The sequence below is a fragment of the Brachyhypopomus gauderio genome, chromosome 13 (assembly GCF_052324685.1).
Source record: "Brachyhypopomus gauderio isolate BG-103 chromosome 13, BGAUD_0.2, whole genome shotgun sequence".
NCBI lineage: Eukaryota > Metazoa > Chordata > Actinopteri > Gymnotiformes > Hypopomidae > Brachyhypopomus > Brachyhypopomus gauderio.
The window spans coordinates 9,879,407-9,904,637 of NC_135223.1; the positions used below are offsets into that span (position 1 = coordinate 9,879,407).

The 25,231-nt window shown below is 40.8% G+C and overlaps 2 protein-coding genes across 7 annotated transcripts; both read left to right on the forward strand.

The window, feature by feature from the left end:
• The first annotated feature begins 740 nt into the window (after nucleotides 1-740).
• Nucleotides 741-7,084, forward strand: LOC143473617 (uncharacterized). 2 transcript variants are annotated; one of them, XM_076970680.1, is made up of 8 exons: nucleotides 741-882; nucleotides 3,418-3,554; nucleotides 3,660-3,696; nucleotides 3,980-4,167; nucleotides 4,322-4,535; nucleotides 4,711-6,453; nucleotides 6,595-6,658; nucleotides 6,882-7,084. In XM_076970680.1, the coding sequence occupies exons 1-8, from the start codon at nucleotides 862-864 to the stop codon at nucleotides 6,992-6,994; spliced, it is 2,517 nt and encodes an 838-aa protein (XP_076826795.1). In that variant the 5' UTR covers nucleotides 741-861; the 3' UTR covers nucleotides 6,995-7,084. The 2 variants fall into 2 exon arrangements, with proteins under 2 accessions (XP_076826795.1, XP_076826796.1); XM_076970681.1 differs by having other exon boundaries at nucleotides 6,118-6,453.
• Nucleotides 7,085-12,742: 5,658 nt separating this feature from the next.
• On the forward strand, nucleotides 12,743-18,853 carry LOC143474422 (uncharacterized). Of its 5 annotated transcripts, XM_076971889.1 has the most exons (9): nucleotides 12,758-12,867; nucleotides 15,250-15,386; nucleotides 15,501-15,537; nucleotides 15,824-16,011; nucleotides 16,142-16,379; nucleotides 16,555-18,111; nucleotides 18,205-18,297; nucleotides 18,439-18,502; nucleotides 18,729-18,853. In XM_076971889.1, exons 1-9 carry the CDS (start codon nucleotides 12,847-12,849, stop codon nucleotides 18,839-18,841), a joined length of 2,448 nt encoding a protein of 815 aa, XP_076828004.1. In that variant the 5' UTR covers nucleotides 12,758-12,846; the 3' UTR covers nucleotides 18,842-18,853. The 5 variants fall into 5 exon arrangements, with proteins under 5 accessions (XP_076828005.1, XP_076828004.1, XP_076828001.1 ...); XM_076971890.1 differs by having other exon boundaries at nucleotides 12,743-12,867; nucleotides 17,962-18,297; XM_076971886.1 differs by having other exon boundaries at nucleotides 16,555-18,297.
• Nucleotides 18,854-25,231: the final 6,378 nt, after the last annotated feature.

A 25,231-nucleotide genomic window follows, 5' to 3' on the forward strand; every position in this document is an offset into this window, starting at 1 on the left:
CCCATACGGTGAAAGTACCATGCGCATGCGCAGTAGCCCTAGGTAGGTCGTTCGATGGGTAGCACAGATTTTCATAACACATGTCCAGGGCCAGAATGGGTGTGATGCATGTCCCGGCCCAAACTACTGAGATTAACATGGGCCAGCCCAATGTTATTTGCACCTGAAGACTCGGCCAATCAGTTTTAGTGAGAAGGGTAATGCTGCCAAAAGAAGGCGGAAACTGCACGGTGAAGTTCTTTAAACAGAAGTATATGCCGCTCTTAAACAAAAGTAGCTGAATAAAAACATTAGAAGAGCCATGACTTTAGACATTTTTTTACTGCAGCCAATGGCGTTTACGTCCTCTCCTACACAGCAAAAACTGGAGTGTTAAATTTTCAGAGTTAAACATTTCCGAGTTAATTTTCACTTCCAAAGAGTAATTTTAACACTGTTAGATTTAACACTAAAAACGCCAAAGCGCCTACAAGCGCGAATGGTAACCTACTTATCAAGTCAATATCTCAAAGAAATTAATACAGTAAAAAATGATTGACAACTAACTCTGGCTGATAATTAGCTTAATAAAAATTGATTGACAATGAAAGTCTAGTATGTGATTGGCTGCAATCGAAAATGATTGACACATGCTCCGCCCTTTACTCACGCCCACCGGGGTTCCGGCCTGCAGCATTACATATATGGTTTTAGTTATTATCTAACTGCGTCACTATGACAACACGGCTTATGACGTCACAATGCAGGAGACCGTATAAAAGTCGCCACACAGCGTTTAAACCACAGATGGTTTAATCATCACTGCGGTTGAAGTACTACCAGCGGTTCATTGTGCGAGTAAAAGAGTGACTCCAAGTGATCATGAGTAAACAACTGAGAATGGTAAGTTAATGTTCCTTTGAGCTGAGCTGGGTTGGGTTGGGTTGGGTTGGGTTGGGTTGGGTTGGGCTGGGTGGGTGGGTGGGTGGGTGGGTGTGTAATGGACAAAAAATAACTATTATATATCGCTATCGATGGATCGCCAGTAGTTGGCGAATTAGTAACTGAGCGTGTGAAGACAGTCAAATGCGTGTTTTCCACTACGCCGGTTTTAAAAATATTAGCGGCTCGCTAGGCTTGTAAACAAACCTCGCACCACGAAGGTGTAGCAGTGTGTCGCCCTCAGAGCTGATGAGGTAACCAGGCCACGACACAGACCGTTAGTGCAGGTGAGAGTGCGGACCGGCTGGGGAGCCGCATGAAACCAGGCAAAGAGCCGCAGGTTGGCCACTCCTGCACTAGACGAAGGCGACTGCCGTAGATCATCAGTGTTCTATTGCCTCCCGCTCCCGCCAAAAAAATCGCTTGTTTTAATCCCGCACCCGCCCGCTACATACACATTTCTGTCGCCCCCGCCCTCAATCCTAATATGAATTGAATTAATTAAATTTAGTACTTGAAATTTTCTTATGTATTAATTAAAACAGCAATATAGCGATGGATCGCGCTGTCCCATTTCTTACTACAGTCCAAACACACGCCGTCAGGTGACGTACACCAACACTTTCTGATATCTATCACAACAAGCAAATGGTAGACGATTTCCATCTCCATTAATTACAATGGAATATGACTTCCATACATCACTTTCCTGTAGTTGGCTTAATTGTGGTGTATTCGCCTGTTTTGAATTGAATTTTCCACAGCTGAAACTGGTTGACCGTCTCTGCCATTTCGGTATCAAAATGACGCACATTTCATGTTCACGTGATCAGTTGCTTAGCCAATATTTTGAATTAGTTAATTGCTTACTTACTGAATGATTAGTTGTTTTCGTCCTGTTCCTTATGCATGGAAATCATTGCGTTGTTATTATTATAATTTTCTAGACTATTTATTAATTTGCGGGATTTTTCTACATGTATATGTGGTCCCTCCCGCATCGCCTGGACTAATTAATCTCCCGCTCCCGCCAATAACAATTAAATTCTGTCCCGCGCCGCAAGATATTCTGAGGGGACCCGCGGGACTACCGCGGGAGTGCAGACATCTACCAAGAACCTCAAGATATTCATAATAAATACGGGGTTGCCAACTCTCACGCATTGAGCATGAGAGTTGGCAACCCTGTATTTATTATGAATGTCTTGAAGTTCTTGGTAGAGGTCTGCACTCCCGCGGTAGTGAAGACACGCATTTAGTGAAGACTGTCTTCACACGCTACACATCCGATTTCTCACGCCGAAAAAAAATCTAGTTTATTTACCTCTGATCCATATCTATGATTCACCGAGTTACTAGTTCGCTCTGGCGCCAACCACTGGCGATCGATCGATCGCGATATAATACTTAATTTGTGTCCAATTTACGCTCGTTATGTTAAAGGCATCCATTTGATTAATTTTTGCAGGTTGTTTAAGCACAGATACGAAAATGTCGTGTGTGTGTATGTGCCGTTGCTTGTCAGTGATACAGATTTAGAATGCCGTGCTGGTCTCACAAATATCATTATTCAGATTGTGAGACTGTAATGTAGAATATTGCACAAAAATAGAACTAAATTGCTTTGGATCACAAATGGCGACTCAGATTAACATTAACTGTCCGGTTACATCCCAGTTACTTTATTTTACGGCCCCTTATCATATTGAAGATGTGTAACCAATTAATATTGGTTATTAACCATCTGAGGTCATTATTAAAATCGATTAATATTCTCTCCTTGAGAGTCCAGCGGGGTTGAAGAATAAAATCAAAATTATAAAATGTTCGTATTCCCCATATCCTGTCTGCGTGGATGTGCGCAGCCTGTATTATCTTCACAGAAAAGTGTAGCATTCTACAACGTGCTTAACGCATAATGTAGCCTACTTTAAGATAGAAGGGCTGTATAACACGCATGGTTTTATTTAGAAATACACATTAGAAAGCAATACATAGTATTCAGCGCAGTTTCCGAAAATCAATTGTGGCGTGGAATTACGTTATTTGTTGGTCTTTAGGGTATCACACATCTTAACATAAGGCTGCTACTGGCCCACTACAAAACTAAAAATTCTTATGCACAAAATTTTCTTTATTCCGCGATCGTTAGTTAGCCAGAAATTAATCTATTCATGAACCAAAATCAACACATTGGCTTTCAAAATATCGTGTACGCCCCCACCCCCCACCCCCCACCTGCCCATGGCGTCTGAGCAGTCCAAATACGATAGACAACCCCCCCTTCCGTGTTAGTGGAGTCTAGACCAAGCCTGCAAAAGAAAATCTACCGTTTTCTATGGGACACTCTCATAAAGCGTCACTAGTTTCCTCCCTTTTTAGCGCATACACAACAATTCTAATAACGTCACCTTGTGGAGGATTTTGAGAAATGCTAAATTGGTAATCAGGAACGACTCATTAAAAGTCTTTTTTTCTTCATTTTCTCTACTACAGACAGCAGAAGAGCTTCCTGCTGAGGGCCGTGATGTGTCTGCCCCCAGCGTGAAAAGCAAGCAGGCAAAGAAAGACTTTTCTCCATGTGGGAACTTCGTATCCACCTCTGGGACTAATCCAGCTGTTCTAACTGAAGAGTAAGTACTCACTCTCCACACATCACATACTCAATCTTTACATACATGTGCTGGAAGATTAAACTAGGTGACAATGTAACACTTTTTTTTTTTTTTTTTTTTCAGACATTGGCAAGAGCTGAGGAATTCACTGCCATGCAATGTGAGTACTAATCTGTCTCTGTCTTCCTATCTGCCTGTCTGTCTGTCAGTATGTCTGTCTGTGTTTACTGGTAGAACAAAACACAGTACAAATCGGGGTAGGAGTTACCATAGCAACATGAGCCTTTGGCCATGTCTGGTCAGACCTTCATAACGGTACACGTTCTTTGCATTGGCATTTTAATTCTTAAAGAAATAATCAGCTTAAGGTTAAAAAAGAAAAATGAAAAAAAAAAGCTTTTGGATACTGATTAACGTTTTACACTTGGCTTTAACCTAACTAGATGAAAATGGAGGATTTCATTGACGTGCTGGAAAACATCTCAGCATGGGTGAAAGTAGCTGTGAAGGAGGTGGTTGCTCCAGGTTTTGAGTCAGGCCTGTTAGGGGTGAGGTCCTCAGCAGGAATCTGCATCTCCAGCAGCCCTCATGAGGTGGAGCATGGAAAGACACATGATTCTGAAAGTTGGTGGTGAGTATTCATTTGGAGTATTAATATGCTGAGTTATTTACTCAGTTAAACTCAGTCCACAAGCACTGAGTTTAACGGTTTTGGCTTAATTTCTGTCATCAAGCCTGTGATTCCTTTATGTATTTTATAGTTTATTGGGAAACTTTAATTTCAGCAGGTTTGATGTGGCCTCAAGAAGCAGCACATCATCTCTGCCAGAGCCTCTCGGGGTCATCTTTGACATCTCAAAGGACAAGATCTTCAGCCTGATCCACGGAGAGGTCACGAGGGCCATTATGAATATGTTGCCACCTGAGACAAAACGTTATCTCAACATGAAAGAGACCATCAGCGTCATGTCCGCTATTGTGGATGACTCCCTAAAACAGGTGAAGGGCTAAAAATGTTTTAGTTCATTTATTCTATTATTTTTATTATTAGTCATGTTTTCCTCCATAGTTGATGTGTTTATATATCCATTAGCAATATATGCAGTGTGAGACCAAGGCGAGTGATCAGTGACTACAATCTTGTTTACTGCTCTTGCACATGTTGTTACTCTAGATGAACTCATCTCTTCGGGAGATTTATTGCACTCCTGACCTCTATGAAAGTGTTAGACTGTCTGTAAGCCACATTGAGTACGTTGCCCACCATCTGATGCTTGGAGTTATGACCAGAATGCTGGGTTTTCTGGAATTCTGCATAATCACAAGCTGGTCAAGTGACATTCGAGGTTTCCCCACACACATTCATGACGAGCTGGATGAGTTGCTGCCTTTGGTCACATCGGCAACAGTAGGTGCAACTGTTGAGCACATGTTGAGCGTCTGCAGTGAGGGAACATCAAATGATGTTGCTGGAGATGTCTCAGACAGACCCCTGTGGGACTTCCTACAGGCTGTGTCTAAACACATCAGCTCTGCAGCTCTGAGTGGCAAAACCTCATCCTCAATTGACCGGATTATGCAGTTGCTGGAGTACAGCAAGCCGAGACCCCGTTCTGAAAGGATCTTGGAGAGTATCATTTTCAGCAGCACAAATGAAGATCATAACATGGGCATGTTCAATAATGTGAACACACATGGGCTCTTCAGTATGTCCTGTGAGACTTTCCAGCTCGAGGCTTCCAAGAGGGTTAGCAATGTCATTATGAGTGTTACCTCAGAGCTCACAAAAGTATCCCAGGTGTCAATCTTCAAAAATGCAGATTTGAGCTCACCTCCAGTTTCTGAAGCTTCCCTCAAAAGTAATGCCTTTGCTTCAGCAGTATCGATTGTAAATGGAATTACCGATGCACTCAGAAGCTCTTTTGAGGAGGATTTGTTAAAGTTGGCTCATCCATCCACTGACCCAGCACTGTACAAATCTCAAGTGCAGCTGGTATCAGAAAAGGTCCTGAGGTCCACCCAGGCTAAACTTAAAGATGCTTTGGTGACAAACCTCCTCATCAGGGCTGATGTAATTATGGCAGCCCAATCCAGTGGCAGTAAGTGCTACAACCTACTGCTGAACTCGAAAAACATCGCAAAGAGCATTATTGAATGCATGTTGTCAGTGCTTCCATTCTCTGAAGTGCACATTCCTGGGCAACTAATAGCAAGGGATTTTTTAACATCTCTGAAGGAAAGGCTGGAGGTTCTATGCATGAGGCCGATGTTAACCTCATCTGACATTCATTTAGAAGCCCTCAGTGACTTCATAACTGTAGACAGTTTTGAAGTAATTGCTGAGAAATTGATCAGCAGTGGTCCCCTTAAGCAAAACGAGAAGTCTGAGTGTTCCTGGAAAGCATTGGAAAGCATACTCTCCATAGACTCCCTCAGGCAGTCCTCCCAGGAGCTCATCCCTATAGTGGGGAACTTGATGCTGGGAAGGATTGTGGCTCTGGACCAAGAAAAAGCACAAATGAGCTGCGGGGGGACTCGGTCAGTGTTGTCAGATACTGACCTCTCCAATGAGGCACTCCAGTCAGGCATCGTGAGGAGCTTTGTGAAGACAGCTACAGAAAAGCTTCTCCAACAATGCCTTGGTCTGAAAACCTGCACCAAGCCTGACACTGCATCTTTCTTTGAGCACTACTGTTTTGGAAGCCCATCCGTGAGGGAGGCTGACTTGGAGGTGAGGCAGTCACAACAGCGATGCTGCTTTGAGCTGTCAGCTGTGATTGCCCACACTGTGATCAGTGACCTCACTGGCATCACCACCTCTCAGTCAGAACAGGACCATACAGGCTCTGCTCTGCAGAAGAAGAAATCTTCCTGTCGGTGGTTCAGATTTCCAAGATTTCTGAAGCTGAGATTCAAGGTATGTTTTTAAAATGTCTTTATTCCCAGTCACACCATTAGCTTTAGACTCTGCTTTTCTGAATGATTTTCAACCATATATTTATGCTACTGTCAATCATATTTTGAATGATTTTTATCAAATTTTCTGCTCTTTGTTAAGAAATGGACAAAAAAAGTGCGTTTTCACACAGAGGACCAGGTGGTGGACAAACATATTCCAGATGGTACGTGTTTTAGTATTTCTATGGTGAAGTTGAATTGATGACAGTATTATACATAAAGAAGTGAGGGGTCCATGGTTTAGTTGTGTTCCATGGTTTAGTAGTCTTTCATGCTGCACAACTAATAAGGCATGAACAATAATGACAACAGCATGGAAGACTACACACAACATCCCTCTCACACCGTCTACTTCCTTTGACAACTATTTCCTTTCCTCTTTTGTAGCACCATCCACCTCTGACAAGACCATCCCTAAGATCAGGAGAAAGTCGTTGCGTACCAGACTGGCAACAGCTTTTACCAAGATCTGCAGAAAATCAGGGGAATCACCTACTTAGGTGATATTGCTGGAATTTAAAAATGTTATTCAAATAAAATGAAAAAAAAAAAGAAACGGACTGCTTATTTGTGACACCTACATGGTTACACGTGACATTAAAGGGCTAGACTTCTTATTCATTATGGTACAATTCCCATTTTTATTGTACAGAAACTTCTTGTACAGAAGCTTCTACGAAACAGACTTGGTAGAAGGCAATATGCATGACTATTGTTGGCAGATTGAACGGATGATTTCAAGCCCAACAACTGTTGAAAAGACAAAATTCAGTAATAACAGTACTGCACAGCAGCATCCTCACCCCAAATAGCATAATAACTACCAATAATATTCTAGTTGGACCCCATCATCTCATAGAGAAATAGAGACAATCGTATCTAAACAAATAAAATAATGAACCTAATTTGTATAGCAGTTTGTTAAGCAAGGTCTATGGTGATTTACAGAAAAAAGTATGTATGAAAGGATAATAAAGCTCATCTACCTGAGCTCAATCACCTCAGGAAGGTATTTGGCTGTAATGCTGGCGAGCAATGGCTTTTATTTAGCCAAGAAGCTGCACAGTTAACGCCTCTCACACAAAAAGGAAACCTCTTTCCGTCAAAAGGAAACTTCTGTGAACTGAATGAAAAATATATACTTAAAAATCATTTGAATTTATCAAGATGGTAAACTGAACCTGTGCCGTCAACACTAAAACTCCAGTGTCGGGGCAAAATGTATATTCAGTCTTTCTGTAATCATATTCAGTATTCATATATGTATTGACCACTATTAGTAAGCAGTGGAAACGAAATCACTTTACACTGTGTTCCAAATAAATATGCAAGTAATATTTTCTCAGATTTTCCAAAATTACCTATATGAATTGCAGTCATTGTAATTTTCCAGTCATCAACCATTAGAGTACAATTGAAAGGTTTTTGAACAAATTGCCAATGACATCAGTAAATAAAAAAATAAAAAACACTCAAAATGCATGTTCCAAATTATTATGCACAGCAGAATTTTCAACCTTTTCATTTTTATAAAGAACAACAAATGGTCATTTGTGAAATACGACTTAGCAGTTTATTACAAACTGAAATCAAACAGTTTTCAAGTCAAAACTTTATTATTGATGATGATGATGGTGATGTTACATTTGCATATAGGACCCCTTTTTCATCCATTGAATTTGTCAGGTTTTGTATGGTATTTACTTATATTATTTTGCATGAAGACAGAATACCCTCCAAGAGCTGGAGGACAGAAAATACAACAGGGAGCAAGAATGATAAGATGATTTGCAGTGTCATTACAAATGCATAGTCATGCCTTGCCATGAAAATTAACTTAATTACAAAAGCTATATTTCAGCCCTGCCACAAAATGACTTGCTGACATCATCTCAGGGATGGTCTTGCTACCTCAGGAGAACGTGTTGACAAGGACAGTTCATTTCACACCATAAGAACATATTACCTACTTCTAACCTGCCTTGATTACATAAGCAAACTGGATATTTCTCAATTGAATCCTTACCATGTTGGTAGCGGTGATACTGGTTTTACCAGATTTAGCTCCCAACACACATAATTAAACTGACTTTTCTGTGTTTTTCATCCATACTTTCTGCTTCTTGTCATACAAAGCCCAATGTACAAGCCCAATGTAGCCATGTGTCAGTGTTTTTCTGTGTCTGTCATTCATAGTTCCTCCTCATGTTTTTTAACCCGTCCCCTTCATTATTGTCATCAGGTGTTTCGTGTCTGGTGTATTTATACCCTGTTTCATTGTTTGATGTACTGCTGTGTTTGGAAAAGTGTTTTGGAAGTTGTTTTGTTCTTTCTCTGAATATGTCTTTGCATGTTAGTCATGTTTCTAAGTCGAACTCACTTTCAGGTTTGACCCAAGCCTGTTTGTGCGACACTGATTTTGAGCTTCTCTTTAATAAATCTCACTCTTCTCAGCATTTGTGTCCACCCTATCACTCCCTGACGCCTACAGCGTCACAAGTTTCTAGGTATTATAACATGCTGGACTGGATCAGCCTATATTAGATGATATAGTGTGTTTTTTTACTTAATTGTCTTTGTTGTAGTAGCTGGTTGTTTTAATTGGGGGGACACATTTGCTATCAAATCAAAGCCCACCCTATCCTCTAAAATATTAATATAAACTGATTCCACTGTAGATAAGGTATTTAATCACTGTATGTATAGTGACATAGAACATTTGTGGAATTACGGTAAATTGCAAATAAATAAAACAAAATACAACATTTTCTGTACTTATGTTTATTATTAGATAAATCCAAATTAATAAACTATATAAACTAAACAAGATACTCATTAATACATGATACTGTTGTCCACAAACTTTAAATAAATTATGCAGGCAATGTATGGATTATATTCAGATATAACCAAAAAAAAGATTGCATGCTCTCTGTAGGAGCTGAGCTTTAAGCATTTAAACCCATGGTCTATGCTAGAGAACCAAAATATTTTCTTCTCTTATCATTCACAGCTACAAATTCCTTGCAGACTGTCTTTTTATTCAACAAATCAAGCTTATTCTGATGGACATGACAGATAGCGACATGGTTAAGTTTGTTTTGAGTCATTGTAGAGCGGAGCCACGTCTTGAGCCTGTGGAGGCCACTAAAACTTCTCTCTGCCTCAGAGAATGAAACAGGGACTACTAAAAGCAACCTGACCAGAGCTTCCACTTGCTCAAATAATCCACGTACCCTTGAAGGCAAAGCACGAATGATCTCTGCAGCTTCTGCACTGTTACTGTATCTTTGTACCAGTATTCTCCTAATAAGGTGATGCATAATATTTAAAATAATATAACAACAGGTTTGATTATTATTATTATTATTATTATTATTATTATTATGTCTAGACTCTGTTGTATACTTACACTATCTCCACTCTTTTTTTTTTAACTCAGGAGCGTTGTGTTGTGTTCTGTGGTTTTATTTTTTTCTTTGGTGGCATGCTGAAATGACAAAAAATGTATGTTAAGGTTTCCTGACTAGACAAGACTAACATTAATGTTAAGACAGTAAGGCTGTGTCCCAAACAGCACACTCTGGAACATTACATACTGTACTACTGAAAGCACATCAAACAATTTATTTTATTTATTTGTTTTATTTATTATATTTTATTTTTTACACATTCAGTGTAGTAGCAGTCTGCAGTTTGGGACGTGGCCAGAGAGTAATGTAACTTTACGTTTCAGAGAGCTTTCTGACAAGTTTTAATATAAACGTTAGCTATCCCAAACCCTCCTAGTGTGTTACCATAATAGCACATTACAATAAAGCTGTTTTTTGTCATATATATATATATATGTCATATGGTTATATGGTCATATGGTTAGCTATTCATTGCTCTTATCACTGACCTCGCGTTTAATGCTGGCGCAAACTACCGACGCTCCAGCGAGGAGTGCGGGATATTTCTGAACAGGCGTCTCAACTAGAGGTGTCAATTCCAGGTTCATAGATTAAAAGTCCTCACCAGGATTTTGCTCAGGCTTCCTGGATTGTGTTGATTCCACCAATTTTACCTGGATTGCTAATTAGAAAATCTAGCAAGCTAGAGCAAAATCCTGGTGAGGACTTTTAATCTATGAACCTGGAATTGACAATTTTGCGCTGTGGGTACAAGGGAGTCTCTCGCTGTAAAAACAAAGCAGATACTTTCGGTTTCTAGCTTTAGCGACAAGCTCCCTGACAAGCGCTATGTGTCTGCCCGACTTGGTAAACACTACAGGGAAGAGCTACCTGTAGTACAAGATTCGGGCAGGCAGAATGAATGTGCAGACGAGCGTTGGCTTGGCTCTCGGTTGGCTTTCAAAAGTAATTGTGAACTCCCGATGCCTCCGACAAGGCGGAGTCACAATGAAAGCCACCGAGAAGCAGTTGTGTCTGTATTAGGGATGGGGAGATTCGGCACACATGTCTGCGATTCGACTGCACCGGTAGATTCAACGTGCATCAGGTTTAATTTGCGGGCGAATTTACGGTGCATCTCCTCTAGCCTTTTTGCATCTGCAAATACCATGGTTAAATCGGGTGTTTTGTTTTCCAGTTTTTTGTATTCCTTATTCTAACGTATTTACAGAGGCAACATACTTTTTATTTTTATTGATTTCTTTTTTTTCCGAGGCAACATAAATGCACCATCGTGTCCTCAGGTACTGACGCAAACACGCAGACGCACACAAGACCTAAACCCAAGTCTATGCCTGTCCACAACATGTACTATTCCAACACATTCATCCCTTCATAATGTGTACTATTCCAACACATTCATCCCTTCCTTTGCTACTTTCTTCTTGCCCCAGGCAGCTCTGTGGACAAGTTTGATGCTGGGTAGGATATGTCATATATTCACTTCTAAAAATAGATAAAGCAATGAACATTTTAACGTATAATCTTCATTTTCCTTTTATTTATAATGTTCAAATACTGTATATATTATTTGTGAATGTAAAATCTAACATCCATAAAATGTTTTAGGAGACATGCAAAAACATGAGATTGCTTATCAGCAATTTTCAAAAAATGTAAGAATTTCACAGAAGGCAACGCAGGTAAAGTACAAGTTGAATATGCATTTAGCTAAATACAGTGGAACCTCGGTAAGTGATTTGGATAACAACCAAAGATTTCGCTAAAAATTTGCACCGGATAGCGAACAGCTACGTTACCCATACGGTGAAAGTACCATGCGCATGCGCAGTAGCCCTAGGTAGGTCGTTCGATGGGTAGCACAGATTTTCATAACACATGTCCAGGGCCAGAATGGGTGTGATGCATGTCCCGGCCCAAACTACTGAGATTAACATGGGCCAGCCCAATGTTATTTGCACTTGAAGACTCTGCCAATCAGCAGTTTTAGTGAGGGTAATGCTGCAGGCAGGAGCCCCGGTGGGCGTGGGTAAAGGGCGGAGCATGTGTCAATCATTTTTTACTGCAGCCAATCATCTTAACAGATCTGCCAAAAGAAGGCGTATGTTACGTATGTAAATGCATACCTTTGCGAGCGATGTAAAACGGAGATGATGGCATGGGCGGTGCTGTTATGAACACTTTATTCACAATAGCATGAGGCAACGCGAACTATAAAGAGATATCATGTGCTATCTGCGCTTTGATGACAAGAGCACAAGGGCTGCCCGCCTTGCAACTGATAAATTTGCTATGATCTCGGAGATATTTGATAAATTTGTGAAAAACAGTATTGCTTCTTACACGCCCGGTGAGAACATAACTGTTGATGAGCAACTGTTCCCAACTAAAGCTCGCTGTCGTTTCACTCAGTACATGGCCAATAAACCCGATAAATTTGGGATTAAGTTCTGGGTGGCACAACTGTATTCGGTGAAGGGTAGCACCCGTCGTTGGCCTGTAGCGGTGTTCTATAACCTTCTAGACCTGGCTGCACTAAATGCACATATATTGTTCAAACAGTGCATGAACTTTAACTAGTTATATTATAGATATATTACTAGATTATATAACTAGATAATTAGCTTAATAAAAATTGACGACGAAAGTCTAGTATCTGATTGGCTGCAATGCTCCAATGCAATGATTGGCTGCAATGATTGACACATGCTCCGCCCTTTACTCACGCCCACAGGGGCTCCGGCCTGCAGCATTACATATATGGTTTTAGTTATTATCTAACTGCGTCACTATGACAACACGGCTTATGGCGTCACAATGCAGGAGACCGTATAAAAGTCGCCACACAGCGTTTAAACCACAGATGGTTTAATCATCACTGCGGTTGAAGTACTACCAGCGGTTCATTGTGCGAGTAAGAGTGACTATTCCAAGTGATCATGAGTAAACAACTGAGAATGGTAAGTTAATGTTCCTTTGAGCAAGCTAGCTGGCTGGGTGGGGTGTGTAATGGACAAAAAATAACTATTATATCGCGATCGATGGATCGCCAGTAGTTGGCGAATTAGTAACTGAGCGTGTGAAGACAGTCAAATGCGTGTTTTCCACTACGCCGGTTTAAAAAGTATTAGGTTCGCTAGGCTTGTAAACAAACCTCGCACCACGAAGGTGTAGCAGTGTGTCGCCCTCAGAGCTGATGAGGTAACCGGGCCACGACACAGACCGTTAGTGCAGGTGAGAGTGTGGACCGGCTGGGGAGCCGCATGAAACCTGGCAAAGAGCCGCAGGTTGGCCACTCCTGCACTAGACGAACATCAGCGTTCTATTGCCTCCCGCTCCCGCCAAAAAATCGCTTGTTTTAATCCCGCACCCGCCCGCTACATACACATTTCTGTCGCCCCCGCCCTCAATCCTAATATGAATTGAATTGATTAAATTTAGTACTTGAAATTTTCTTATGAATTAATTAAAACAGCAATATAGCGATGGATCGCGCTGTCCCATTTCTTACTACAGTCCAAACACACGCCGTCAGGTGGTACACCAACACTTTCTGATATCTATCACAACAAGCAAATGGTAGACGATTTCCATCTCCATTAATTACAATGGAATATGACTTCCATACATCACTTTCCTGTAGTTGGCTTAATTGTGGTGTATTCGCCTGTTTTGAATTGAATTTTCCACAGCTGAAACTGGTTGACCGTCTCTGCCATTTCGGTATCAAAATGACGCACATTTCATGTTCACGTGATGAGTTGCTTAGCCAATATTTTGAATTAGTTAATTGCTTACTTACTGAATGATTAGTTGTTTTCGTCCTGTTCCTTATGCATGGAAATCATTGCGTTGTTATTATCATTTTCTAGACTATTAATTTGCGGGATTTTTCTACATGTATATGTGGTCCCTCCCGCATCGCCTGGACTAATTAATCTCCCGCTCCCGCCAATAACAATTAAATTCTGTCCCGCGCCGCAAGATATTCTGAGGGGACCCGCGGGACTACCGCGGGAGTGCAGACATCTACCAAGAACCTCAAGACATTCATAATAAATACAGGGTTGCCAACTCTCACGCATTGAGCATTTAGTGAAGACTGTCTTCACACGCTCACACGCTACACATCCGATTTCTCACGCCGAAAAAAAAATCTAGTTTATTTACCTCTGATCCATATCTATGATTCACCGAGTTACTAGTTCGCTCTGGCGCCAACCACTGGCGATCGATCGATCGCGATATAATACTTAATTTGTGTCCAATTTACGCTCGTTATGTTAAAGGCATCCGTTTGATTAATTTTTGCAGGTTGTTTAAGCACAGATACGAAAATGTCGTGTGTGTATGTGCCGTTGCTTGTCAGTGATACAGATTTAGAATGCCGTGCTGGTCTCACAAATATCATTATTCAGATTGTGAGACTGTAATGTAGAATATTGCACAAAAATAGAACTAAATTGCTTTGGATCACAAATGGCGACTCAGATTAACATTAACTGTCCGGTTACATCCCAGTTACTTTATTTTACGCCCCCTTATCATATTGAAGATGTGTAACCAATTAATATTGGTTATTAACCATCTGAGGTCATTATTAAAATCGATTATTATTCTCTCCTTGAGAGTCCAGCGGGGTTGAAGAATAAAATCAAAATTATAAAATGTTCGTATTCCCCATATCCTGTCTGCGTGGATGTCCGCAGCCTGTATTATCTTCACAGAAAAGTGTAGCATTCTACAACGTGCTTAACGCATAATGTAGCCTACTTTAAGATAGAAGGGCTGTATAACACGCATGGTTTTATTTAGAAATACACATTAGAAAGCAATACATAGTATTCAGCGCAGTTTCCGAAAATCAATTGTGGCGTGGAATTACGTTATTTGTTGGTCTTTAGGGTATCACACATCTTAACATAAGGCTGCTACTGGCCCACTACAAAACTAAAAATTCTTATGCACAAAATTTTCTTTATTCCGCGATCGTTAGTTAGCCAGAAATTAATCTATTCATGAACCAAAATCAACACATTGGCTTTCAAAATATCGTGTACGCCCCCCCCACCCACCCACCCACCTGCCCATGGCGTCTGAGCAGTCCAAATACGATAGACAACCCCCCCCTTCCGTGTTAGTGGAGTCTAGACCAAGCCTGCAAAAGAAAATCTACCGTTTTCTATGGGACACTCTCATAAAGCGTCACTAGTTTCCTCCCTTTTTAGCGCATACACAACAATTCTAATAACGTCACCTTGTGGAGGATTTTGAGAAATGCAAAATCCGTAATCAGGAACGACTCATTAAAAGTCTTTTTTTCTTCATTTTCTCTACTACAGACAGCAGAAGAGCTTCCTGCTGAGGGCCGTGATGTGTCTGCCCCCAGCGTGAAAAGCAAGCAGGCAAAGAAAGACTTTTCTCCATGTGGGAACTTCATATCCACCTCTGGGACTAATCCAGCTGTTCTAACTGAAGAGTAAGTACTCACTCTCCACACATCACATACTCAATCTTTACATACATGTGCTGGAAGATTAAACTAGGTGACAATGTAACACTTTTTTTTTTTTTTTTTTTTTTCTTTTTTCAGACATTGGCAAGAGCTGAGGAATTCACTGCCATGCAATGTGAGTACGAATCTGTCTCTCTGTCTTCCTATCTGCCTGTGTGTCTGTCAGTATGTCTGTCTGTGTTTACTGGTAGAACAAAACACAGTACAAATCGGGGTAGGAGTTACCATAGCAACATGAGCCTTTGGCCATGTCTGGTCAGACCTTCATAACGGTACACGTTCTTTGCATTGGCATTTTAATTCTTAAAGAAATAATCAGCTTAAGGTTAAAAAAGAAAAAGGGGGGAAAAAAAGCTTTTGGATACTGATTAACGTTTTACACTTGGCTTTAACCTAACTAGATGAAAATGGAGGATTTCATTGACGTGCTGGAAAACATCTCAGCATGGGTGAAAGTAGCTGTGAAGGAGGTGGTTGCTCCAGGTTTTGAGTCAGGCCTGTTAGGGGTGAGGTCCTCAGCAGGAATCTGCATCTCCAGCAGCCCTCATGAGGTGGAGCATGGAAAGACACATGATTCTGAAAGTTGGTGGTGAGTATTCATTTGGAGTATTAATATGCTGAGTTATTTACTCAGTTAAACTCAGTCCACAAGCACTGAGTTTAACGGTTTTGGCTTAATTTCTGTCATCAAGCCTGTGATTCCTTTATGTATTTTATAGTTTATTGGGAAACTTTAATTTCAGCAGGTTTGATGTGGCCTCAAGAAGCAGCACAGCATCTCTGCCAGAGCCTCTCGGGGTCATCTTTGACATCTCAAAGGACAAGATCTTCAGCCTGATCCACGGAGAGGTCACGAGGGCCATTATGAATATGTTGCCACCTGAGACAAAACGTTATCTCAACATGAAAGAGACCATCAGCGTCATGTCCGCTATTGTGGATGACTCCCTAAAACAGGTGAAGGGCTAAAAATGTTTTAGTTCATTTATTCTATTATTTTTATTATTAGTCATGTTTTCCTCCATAGTTGATGTGTTTATATATCCATTAGCAATATATGCAGTGTGAGACCAAGGCGAGTGATCAGTGACTACAATCTTGTTTACTGCTCTTGCACATGTTGTTACTCTAGATGAACTCATCTCTTCGGGAGATTTATTGCACTCCTGACCTCTATGAAAGTGTTAGACTGTCTGTAAGCCACATTGAGTACGTTGCCCACCATCTGATGCTTGGAGTTATGACCAGAATGCTGGGTTTTCTGGAATTCTGCATAATCACAAGCTGGTCAAGTGACATTCGAGGTTTCCCCACACACATTCATGACGAGCTGGATGAGTTGCTGCCTTTGGTCACATCGGCAACAGTAGGTGCAACTGTTGAGCACATGTTGAGCGTCTGCAGTGAGGGAACATCAAATGATGTTGCTGGAGATGTCTCAGACAGACCCCTGTGGGACTTCCTACAGGCTGTGTCTAAACACATCAGCTCTGCAGCTCTGAGTGGCAAAACCTCATCCTCAATTGACCGGATTATGCAGTTGCTGGAGTACAGCAAGCCGAGACCCCGTTCTGAAAGGATCTTGGAGAGTATCATTTTCAGCAGCACAAATGAAGATCATAACATGGGCATGTTCAATAATGTGAACACACATGGGCTCTTCAGTATGTCCTGTGAGACTTTCCAGCTCGAGGCTTCCAAGAGGGTTAGCAATGTCATTATGAGTGTTACCTCAGAGCTCACAAAAGTATCCCAGGTGTCAATCTTCAAAAATGCAGATTTGAGCTCACCTCCAGTTTCTGAAGCTTCCCTCAAAAGTAATGCCTTTGCTTCAGCAGTATCGATTGTAAATGGAATTACCGATGCACTCAGAAGCTCTTTTGAGGAGGATTTGTTAAAGTTGGCTCATCCATCCACTGACCCAGCACTGTACAAATCTCAAGTGCAGCTGGTATCAGAAAAGGTCCTGAGGTCCACCCAGGCTAAACTTAAAGATGCTTTGGTGACAAACCTCCTCATCAGGGCTGATGTAATTATGGCAGCCCAATCCAGTGGCAGTAAGTGCTACAACCTACTGCTGAACTCGAAAAACATCGCAAAAAGCATTATTGAATGCATGTTGTCAGTGCTTCCATTCTCTGAAGTGCACATTCCTGGGCAACTAATAGCAAGGGATTTTTTAACATCTCTGAAGGAAAGGCTGGAGGTTCTATGCATGAGGCCGATGTTAACCTCATCTGACATTCATTTAGAAGCCCTCAGTGACTTCATAACTGTAGACAGTTTTGAAGTAATTGCTGAGAAATTGATCAGCAGTGGTCCCCTTAAGCAAAACGAGAAGTCTGAGTGTTCCTGGAAAGCACTGGAAAGCATACTCTCCATAGACTCCCTCAGGCAGTCCTCCCAGGAGCTCATCCCTATAGTGGGGAACTTGATGCTGGGAAGGATTGCGGCTCTGGACCAAGAAAAAGCACAAATGAGCTGCGGGGGGACTCGGTCAGTGTTGTCAGATACTGACCTCTCCAATGAGGCACTCCAGTCAGGCATCGTGAGGAGCTTTGTGAAGACAGCTACAGAAAAGCTTCTCCAACAATGCCTTGGTCTGAAAACCTGCACCAAGCCTGACCCTGCATCTTTCTTTGAGCGCTACTCTTTTGGAAGCCCATCCGTGAGGGAGGCTGACTTGGAGGTGAGGCAGTCACAACAGCGATGCTGCTTTGAGCTGTCAGCTGTGATTGCCCACACTGTGATCTGTGACCTCACTGGCATCACCACCTCTCAGTCAGAACAGGACCATACAGGCTCTGCTCTGCAGAAGAAGAAATCTTCCTGTCGGTGGTTCAGATTTCCAAGATTTCTGAAGCTGAGATTCAAGGTATGTTTTTAAAATGTCTTTATTCCCAGTCACACCATTAGCTTTAGACTCTGCTTTTCTGAATGATTTTCAACCATATATTTATGCTACTGTCAATCATATTTTGAATGATTTTTATCAAATTTTCTGCTCTTTGTTAAGAAATGGACAAAAAAAGTGCGTTTTCACACAGAGGACCAGGTGGTGGACAAACATATTCCAGATGGTACGTGTTTTAGTATTTCTATGGTGAAGTTGAATTGATGACAGTATTATACATAAAGAAGTGAGGGGTCTATGGTTTAGTTGTGTTCCATGGTTTAGTAGTCTTTCATGCTGCACAACTAATAAGGCATGAACAACAATAATGACAACAGCATGGAAGACTACACACAACATCCCTCTCACACCGTCTACTTCCTTTGACAACTATTTCCTTTCCTCTTTTGTAGCACCATCCACCTCTGACAAGACCATCCCCAAGATCAGGAGAAAGTCGTTGTGTACCAGACTGGCAACAGCTTTTACCAAGATCTGGAGAAAATCAGGGGAATCACCTACTTAGGTGATATTGCTGGAATTTAAAAATGTTATTCAAATAAAATGAAAAAAAAAAAGAAACGGACTGCTTCATTGTGACACCTACATGGTTACACGTGACATTAAAGGGCTAGACTTCTTATTCATTATGGTACAATTCCCATTTTTATTGTACAGAAACTTCTTGTACAGAAGCGTCTACGAAACAGACTTGGTAGAAGGCAATATGCATGACTATTGTTGGCAGATTGAACGGATGATTTCAAGCCCAACAACTGTTGAAAAGACAAAATTCAGTAATAACAGTACTGCACAGCAGCATCCTCACCCCAAATAGCATAATAACTACCAATAATATTCTAGTTGGACCCCATCATCTCATAGAGAAATAGAGACAATCGTATCTAAACAAATAAAATAATGAACCTAATTTGTATAGCAGTTTGTTAAGCATGGTCTACGGTGATTTACAGAAAAAAGGATGTATGAAAGGATAATAAAGCTTACATCTCCCTGAGCTCAATCACCTCAGGAAGGTATTTGGCTGTAATGCTGGCGAGCAATGGCTTTTATTTAGCCAAGAAGCTGCACAGTTAACGCCTCTCACACAAAAAGGAAACCTCTTTCCGTCAAAAGGAAACTTCTGTGAACTGAATGAAAAATATATACTTAAAAATCATTTGAATTTATCAAGATGGTAAACTGAACCTGTGCCGTCAACACTAAAACTCCAGTGTCGGGGCAAAATGTATATTCAGTCTTTCTGTAATCATATTCAGTATTCATATATGTATTGACCACTATTAGAAAGCAGTGGAAACGAAATCACTTTACACTGTGTTCCAAATAAATATGCAAGTAATATTTTCTCAGATTTTCCAAAATTACCTATATGAATTGCAGTCATTGTAATTTTCCAGTCATCAAACATTAGAGTACAATTGAAAGGTTTTTGAACAAATTGCCAATGACATCAGTAAATAAAAAAATAAAAAACACTCAAAATGCATGTTCCAAATTATTATGCACAGCAGAATTTTCAACCTTTTCATTTTTATAAAGAACAACAAATGGTCATTCGTAAAATACGCCTTAGCAGTTTATTACAAACTGAAATCAAACAGTTTTCAAGTCAAAACTTTATTATTGATGATGATGATGGTGATGTTACATTTGCATATAGGACACCTTTTTCATCCATTGAATTTGTCAGGTTTTGTATGGTATTTACTTATATTATTTTGCATGAAGACAGAATACCCTCCAAGAGCTGGAGGACAGAAAATACAACAGGGAGCAAACACAAGGTTTTTCATTAAGGAGACTGCTCACAGAGCCATTGGCTCAAGCTGAAATTACATACTTAAGCAGTACGTTCTGCTTAACAGTGCGTTGTTTCAGTAGATGACTGGGCAGTATACATACAAGCTCACACATACTACGTCCACCATGTTAACGCCAGCCCCGGAGTTACCTCACTACTAACACCTAGAGGGTGGGAGGAGGTTCAGCACCCTGATAGGCTGACAAACTGGTAACCAGATTGGTTACACACTACACTGTAGTGTAACATAATATTAAAATCCTCACTGTGTAGCAGGTAATAGTCAGATCATTTATATGTAAAATGTATAAAATTGCACATCTCAACTCCATAAGGGAGATTATCATGAAGAATAAAGTATCTTTATACTTTATCAGGGACAATACAACAGAGGAGATCAGGAAAACACTTACAGATCAAACACTTAATCAGGGATAACAATCAGAACAATCTTCATCCTTATACACTTGGTCTGCACTATCTACATAATTGTAAGGCATACTGGTCAGAACATCAGATCATTATTTATCAAATGTAATATACCGTAAATGATATATGGTATTTCTGATGAATCAGGCTTTTGTTACGGTACAGCGCCCCCCTACCGGTCGCCTCTGTCCACAGCGGCAGTTGTCGTTGTTGTTGTGGTTGTTGTGTACGTCCCTCAGGTGGGTGGGGCCCGCGAGCCGTCTCACCTGAGGGTCGTTTGTTTGTCTATATATGTCTTGTCTTTGTACCAGTTGACCGCTGGGGGGGTATTCCAAGAAGCGGGTTAAGCGATAAAACCGGGTAAGTTAACTCAGAATTCATGGAAACTCAAGGTTTTCCGTTCCAGAAACTGAGCTTAGAGAGAACCTGAGTCAGTTACTATAGCAACTTATGCTCTGAAGCTAACCTGCTCGCTGGCAGGTTAACTTGGACCTGAACCCGAGTTACAAACACGTCATCATGACGTGTCCTTTCCTCGAAGATCATGTGGATTTTGAAGCTCAGTTTATTCGCCGAGCTCTTCGTCGGGAACGCCTTATAAAACCCCGAAATAGACATAGGCCTACTATCATTTTCGGATTATTTTTCAATGAACGTTATTGTTTTTCAGCACAATCCATTCTCTCCAGATTTTTATACATCGCTCTTCGTTTTTTGCATCTCTGATGTGTAGATTGTTATTTAGGATGCACTTTGTGTAATACAACACAGTGCTCTGGGGCCTTTACTACCGCCACTTGCATCCGTGTTAACCATTTGCAGACAGTGCCTTAGACGTTGTAGCGGTCACAATAGTACATTTTAAATAACATGTTGTCTACAACTTAAAATATGTCTATGCCTGGTGTAAACAAGTTTTGTTTGCCAGAAATATGAATTTGTGCATTTTGGCACTTTTGCTGATGTGCTTTCTTAAAATTCTTGAAGAAAGAATTCTGAATATGCTAATATGTGAACGTGAAACCAACTTTACCATAGTAAAAGAGAGACGCCAGTAGCACACTGACACTGCTGAGGGTCTAACTCATCATGTGATCCCTCCGCGACACGGTTGACATTACCTAAACGTGAAAAAATAAGTTCGCATTGCCAAAGATGGAGCAGTCTAAGCCAGGGTCAACTACGAAACGTAAAGGTGGCGCTGAAAAGCTGAGAGAGATAATTACCTCTGCCATTTCATATTTTATTTGTAAGGATATGCGACCCTACAACGTGGTAGAAAACGAGGGCTTTCTTGAGCTGCTGCACACACTGGAACCGAAATACAGCATTCCCTCTCAACGACACTTCAGTGAAAGCTGCATACCTATACTATATGAAGAAGTCCAAAAGGACATAAAGCGCGACAATCGACACAGGGCCGTCAACAATCGACACACAACGCCACCCCCACCCCAACAATGTTTTGCATTATTATAGTAGGTAGTAGGGATGGGGAGATTCACCGATTCACATCGGTGAATCGGCACACATATCTGCGATTCGACTGCACCGGTAGATTCAACGTGCATCGGGTTTAATTTGCGGGCGAATTTACGGTGCATCTCCTAGCCTTTTTGCATCGGCAAATACCATGGTTAAATCGGGTGTTTTGTTTTCCAGTATCTATTCCTTATTCTAACATATTTACAGAGGCAACATACTTTTTATTTTTATTGATTTCTTTTTTTTCCGAGGCAACATAAATGCACCATTGTGTCCTCAGGTACTGACGCAAACACGCAGACGTACACAACAAAGATGGAGGGAAACGAGAGCATTAGCAACGACAAAGATATTTAATGCACCAAAAAAGACACTTGCTTGGTTCTTTGTGGTTCGTCGTTCTCTAGCGGTTCGTTGCTCTATTAAGTCATTGTGCTCTGTGTTTCCCTGCCTCGTTTGTGTCTTTCATGCCCATGTACTTGTCTCACTTGGATGGCTCTCCGGTTACGACTCGTGCTTGTTACGACTTTGATTATGGAATTCCCTATAATAAATCTCGCTCTTCTTAGCGTCCGCCTCCTCGCTCAGCATCACGTGCTGCGTTACAGGCTGCACTGGTTGGGCCATTGCCAATAAAGAGAGTTGCTACTGTGACTACCCGATCCGCACACCCTGCCCGATCCGTACCGAGCATGCGCGAGAAAATGTGCGCATGCGCGTTGCGATTGGCCCAGGCACGTATCGGGCAGATATTTTGCGCATGCGTTAACACTTTACGACACTACTATAGATGCGAAGTAGTGAACGGAATGTGTGATCGTACGAGAAGCGTTGTAATAAAAAATGAAGGATTTCAGATTTTATGGCGAGTTAAAGGAGTACATCTCCCATGGTTTTTTCAAATCGACTTGTGATAAAAAATATGCGACGTGAAATTCGTCGTGTATCTGAAAACTTTATAGTTGAAGGTAAGTTGAATTCAAACCATGTTGCTAAGTTAACAGTCGGTCCTGTCGTGGAATATAAAGTTCTTATAAATATGTTTATAAATAACAATGGTGGAACGTTTTCTTTTTATGTTAAGATAACCGAATGTTTTACGTCGTACCAAACAAAAATTATATGCGTTTGGTTATGTTGACTGAAGAGGAAAAGAGGTCTGCTCTGATCGAGTGTCATAACCCTGGCACCGGTGTTACCATCATAGTGTACGAGGCACTAGAGACAGGGTTATTGCCGGTTACTTTTGGCCTACCTTTTGTTTGGTCCGATGTAAAACATTCGGTTATCTAAACATAAAAAGAAAACGTTCCACCATAGTTATTAACTTTATATTCCACGACAGGACCGACTGTTCTTAGGAACATAGTTTGAATTTAACTTACCTTTTAACTATAAAGTTTTCAGATACACGACGAATTTCGCGTCGCATATTTTTGTCACAAGTCGGTTTGAATAAACTCCTTTAACTCGCCATAAAATCTGAAATCCTTCATTATTTTATTACACTTCTTGCACCCCAAACGAATGTTCTCCCCAATGTAACCAATGTATAAATCTATCTCTCATATATATATATATATACATATTATATTATATGTGTATGTTTATATAAGCAGTTACAATTATAATAAATATATATTTTTTTATTATTATTACTACTATTATTATTTTTAACAGTTTACAAAGGTGTCGTAAAATGTAACGGTAGTGTCGTAAAGTGTTAACGCATGCGCAAAATATCTGCCCGATACGTGCCTGGGCCAATCGCAATGCGCATGCGCACATTTTGTCGCGCATGCTCGGTACGGATCGGGCAGGGTGTACGGGTCGGGTAGTCACAGCTACTACCTGGGAGGGCGTGGCCAGAGCAGGAAGACAGTCTTTGACCTCACTTCCTCAAGTCTAGGAGGCCTTTTTTGTTGTTTGGTTTATCTTTGCAATCCTTATATTTATTTGTGTTTAAAGTTTCTAAAAGTATTTGTTTGTTATTTACAATAAACACTCAATTTTATTTGGACAACAACTTTCTGTGTACCTTGGACTTTGTGGGATTTGTAGAGTCAGACATTTTTGCCCAAGCGACCATAGTGGTTATCAATAGTACAGGAAATAACCACTACAGTGTTAATTTAGCTTCTGTTTGTTAATTTGTCATCAATTTCCTGATTTCCCCTGCTATCCTATCTCTTTGTGTGTCAGGACCAGTGATGCCGGTAACGTGTTACTTAGTAACGTGTTACTGTAGTCGGACTACTTTTTTCAGTAATGAGTAGTCTAATGCAACTACTATTTAACCGCGTTTCTTGCGCGGTTACGTCATCTCTGCTCTGCGGCGCCAAAGTCAGATGTGAACAATATGGAAGGAGAGAGGTTCGCCTTTAACAGCTGGAAATACAGGCATTATTTTGATTTTATTTCGGCTAAGGATGACAACATTAAGGTCCATTGTACACTCTGTGCTGTCTACCTTCAAATACACAACGTCAAATCTGGAAAAAAAACGGGAGGGGGGGGGGCGGGGGTTGGGCGAACATAAATTGTTACCGGGCGGGTGTAAAATGGACTAAATTCAGTATTATATCGCGATCTATCGATCGCTGGTGATTGGCGCCAGAGCAAACTAGTAACTCATTGAATCATAGATGTGGATCAGAGGTAAATAAACTAGATTTTTTTTTGGCGTGAGAAATCAGCGTGTGAAGACGGTCAAATGCGTGTGTGTCACGCTCAATGCGTGAGAGTTGGCAACCCTGTAAGTGGGCGGAGTTGAACAGAAAGACTGTCTTATTTATTTTTATTTAAAAAAACATGTAAGCCTATTTCAAGAAAAACTTTACAAATGCCAGTGTCATTTTTGATGTTCCGGTTAAAATACATGTCAATAAAGTGAGTATTGGCAGAACTGGTAGTCATTTTCATGTTATAGGGGCGGGGGATCAGCTTCTGCTGAAAGTAACTAAAAGTAATCTAACTTATTTACTTTTAAAAGCAAGTAGTCAGTAACTTAACTGAGTTACTTCTTAAAGAAGTAGTCAGTAGTCGGATTACTGTTTCAAAGTAACTATGGCAACACTGGTCAGGACTAAGATCACATCCCATCAGCAAAAGTGTGTCAACAAAGTCTTAATGATGCTCTAAAAGCAGAGATGGCTTGCAAGGGAGTCTCTTTCACCC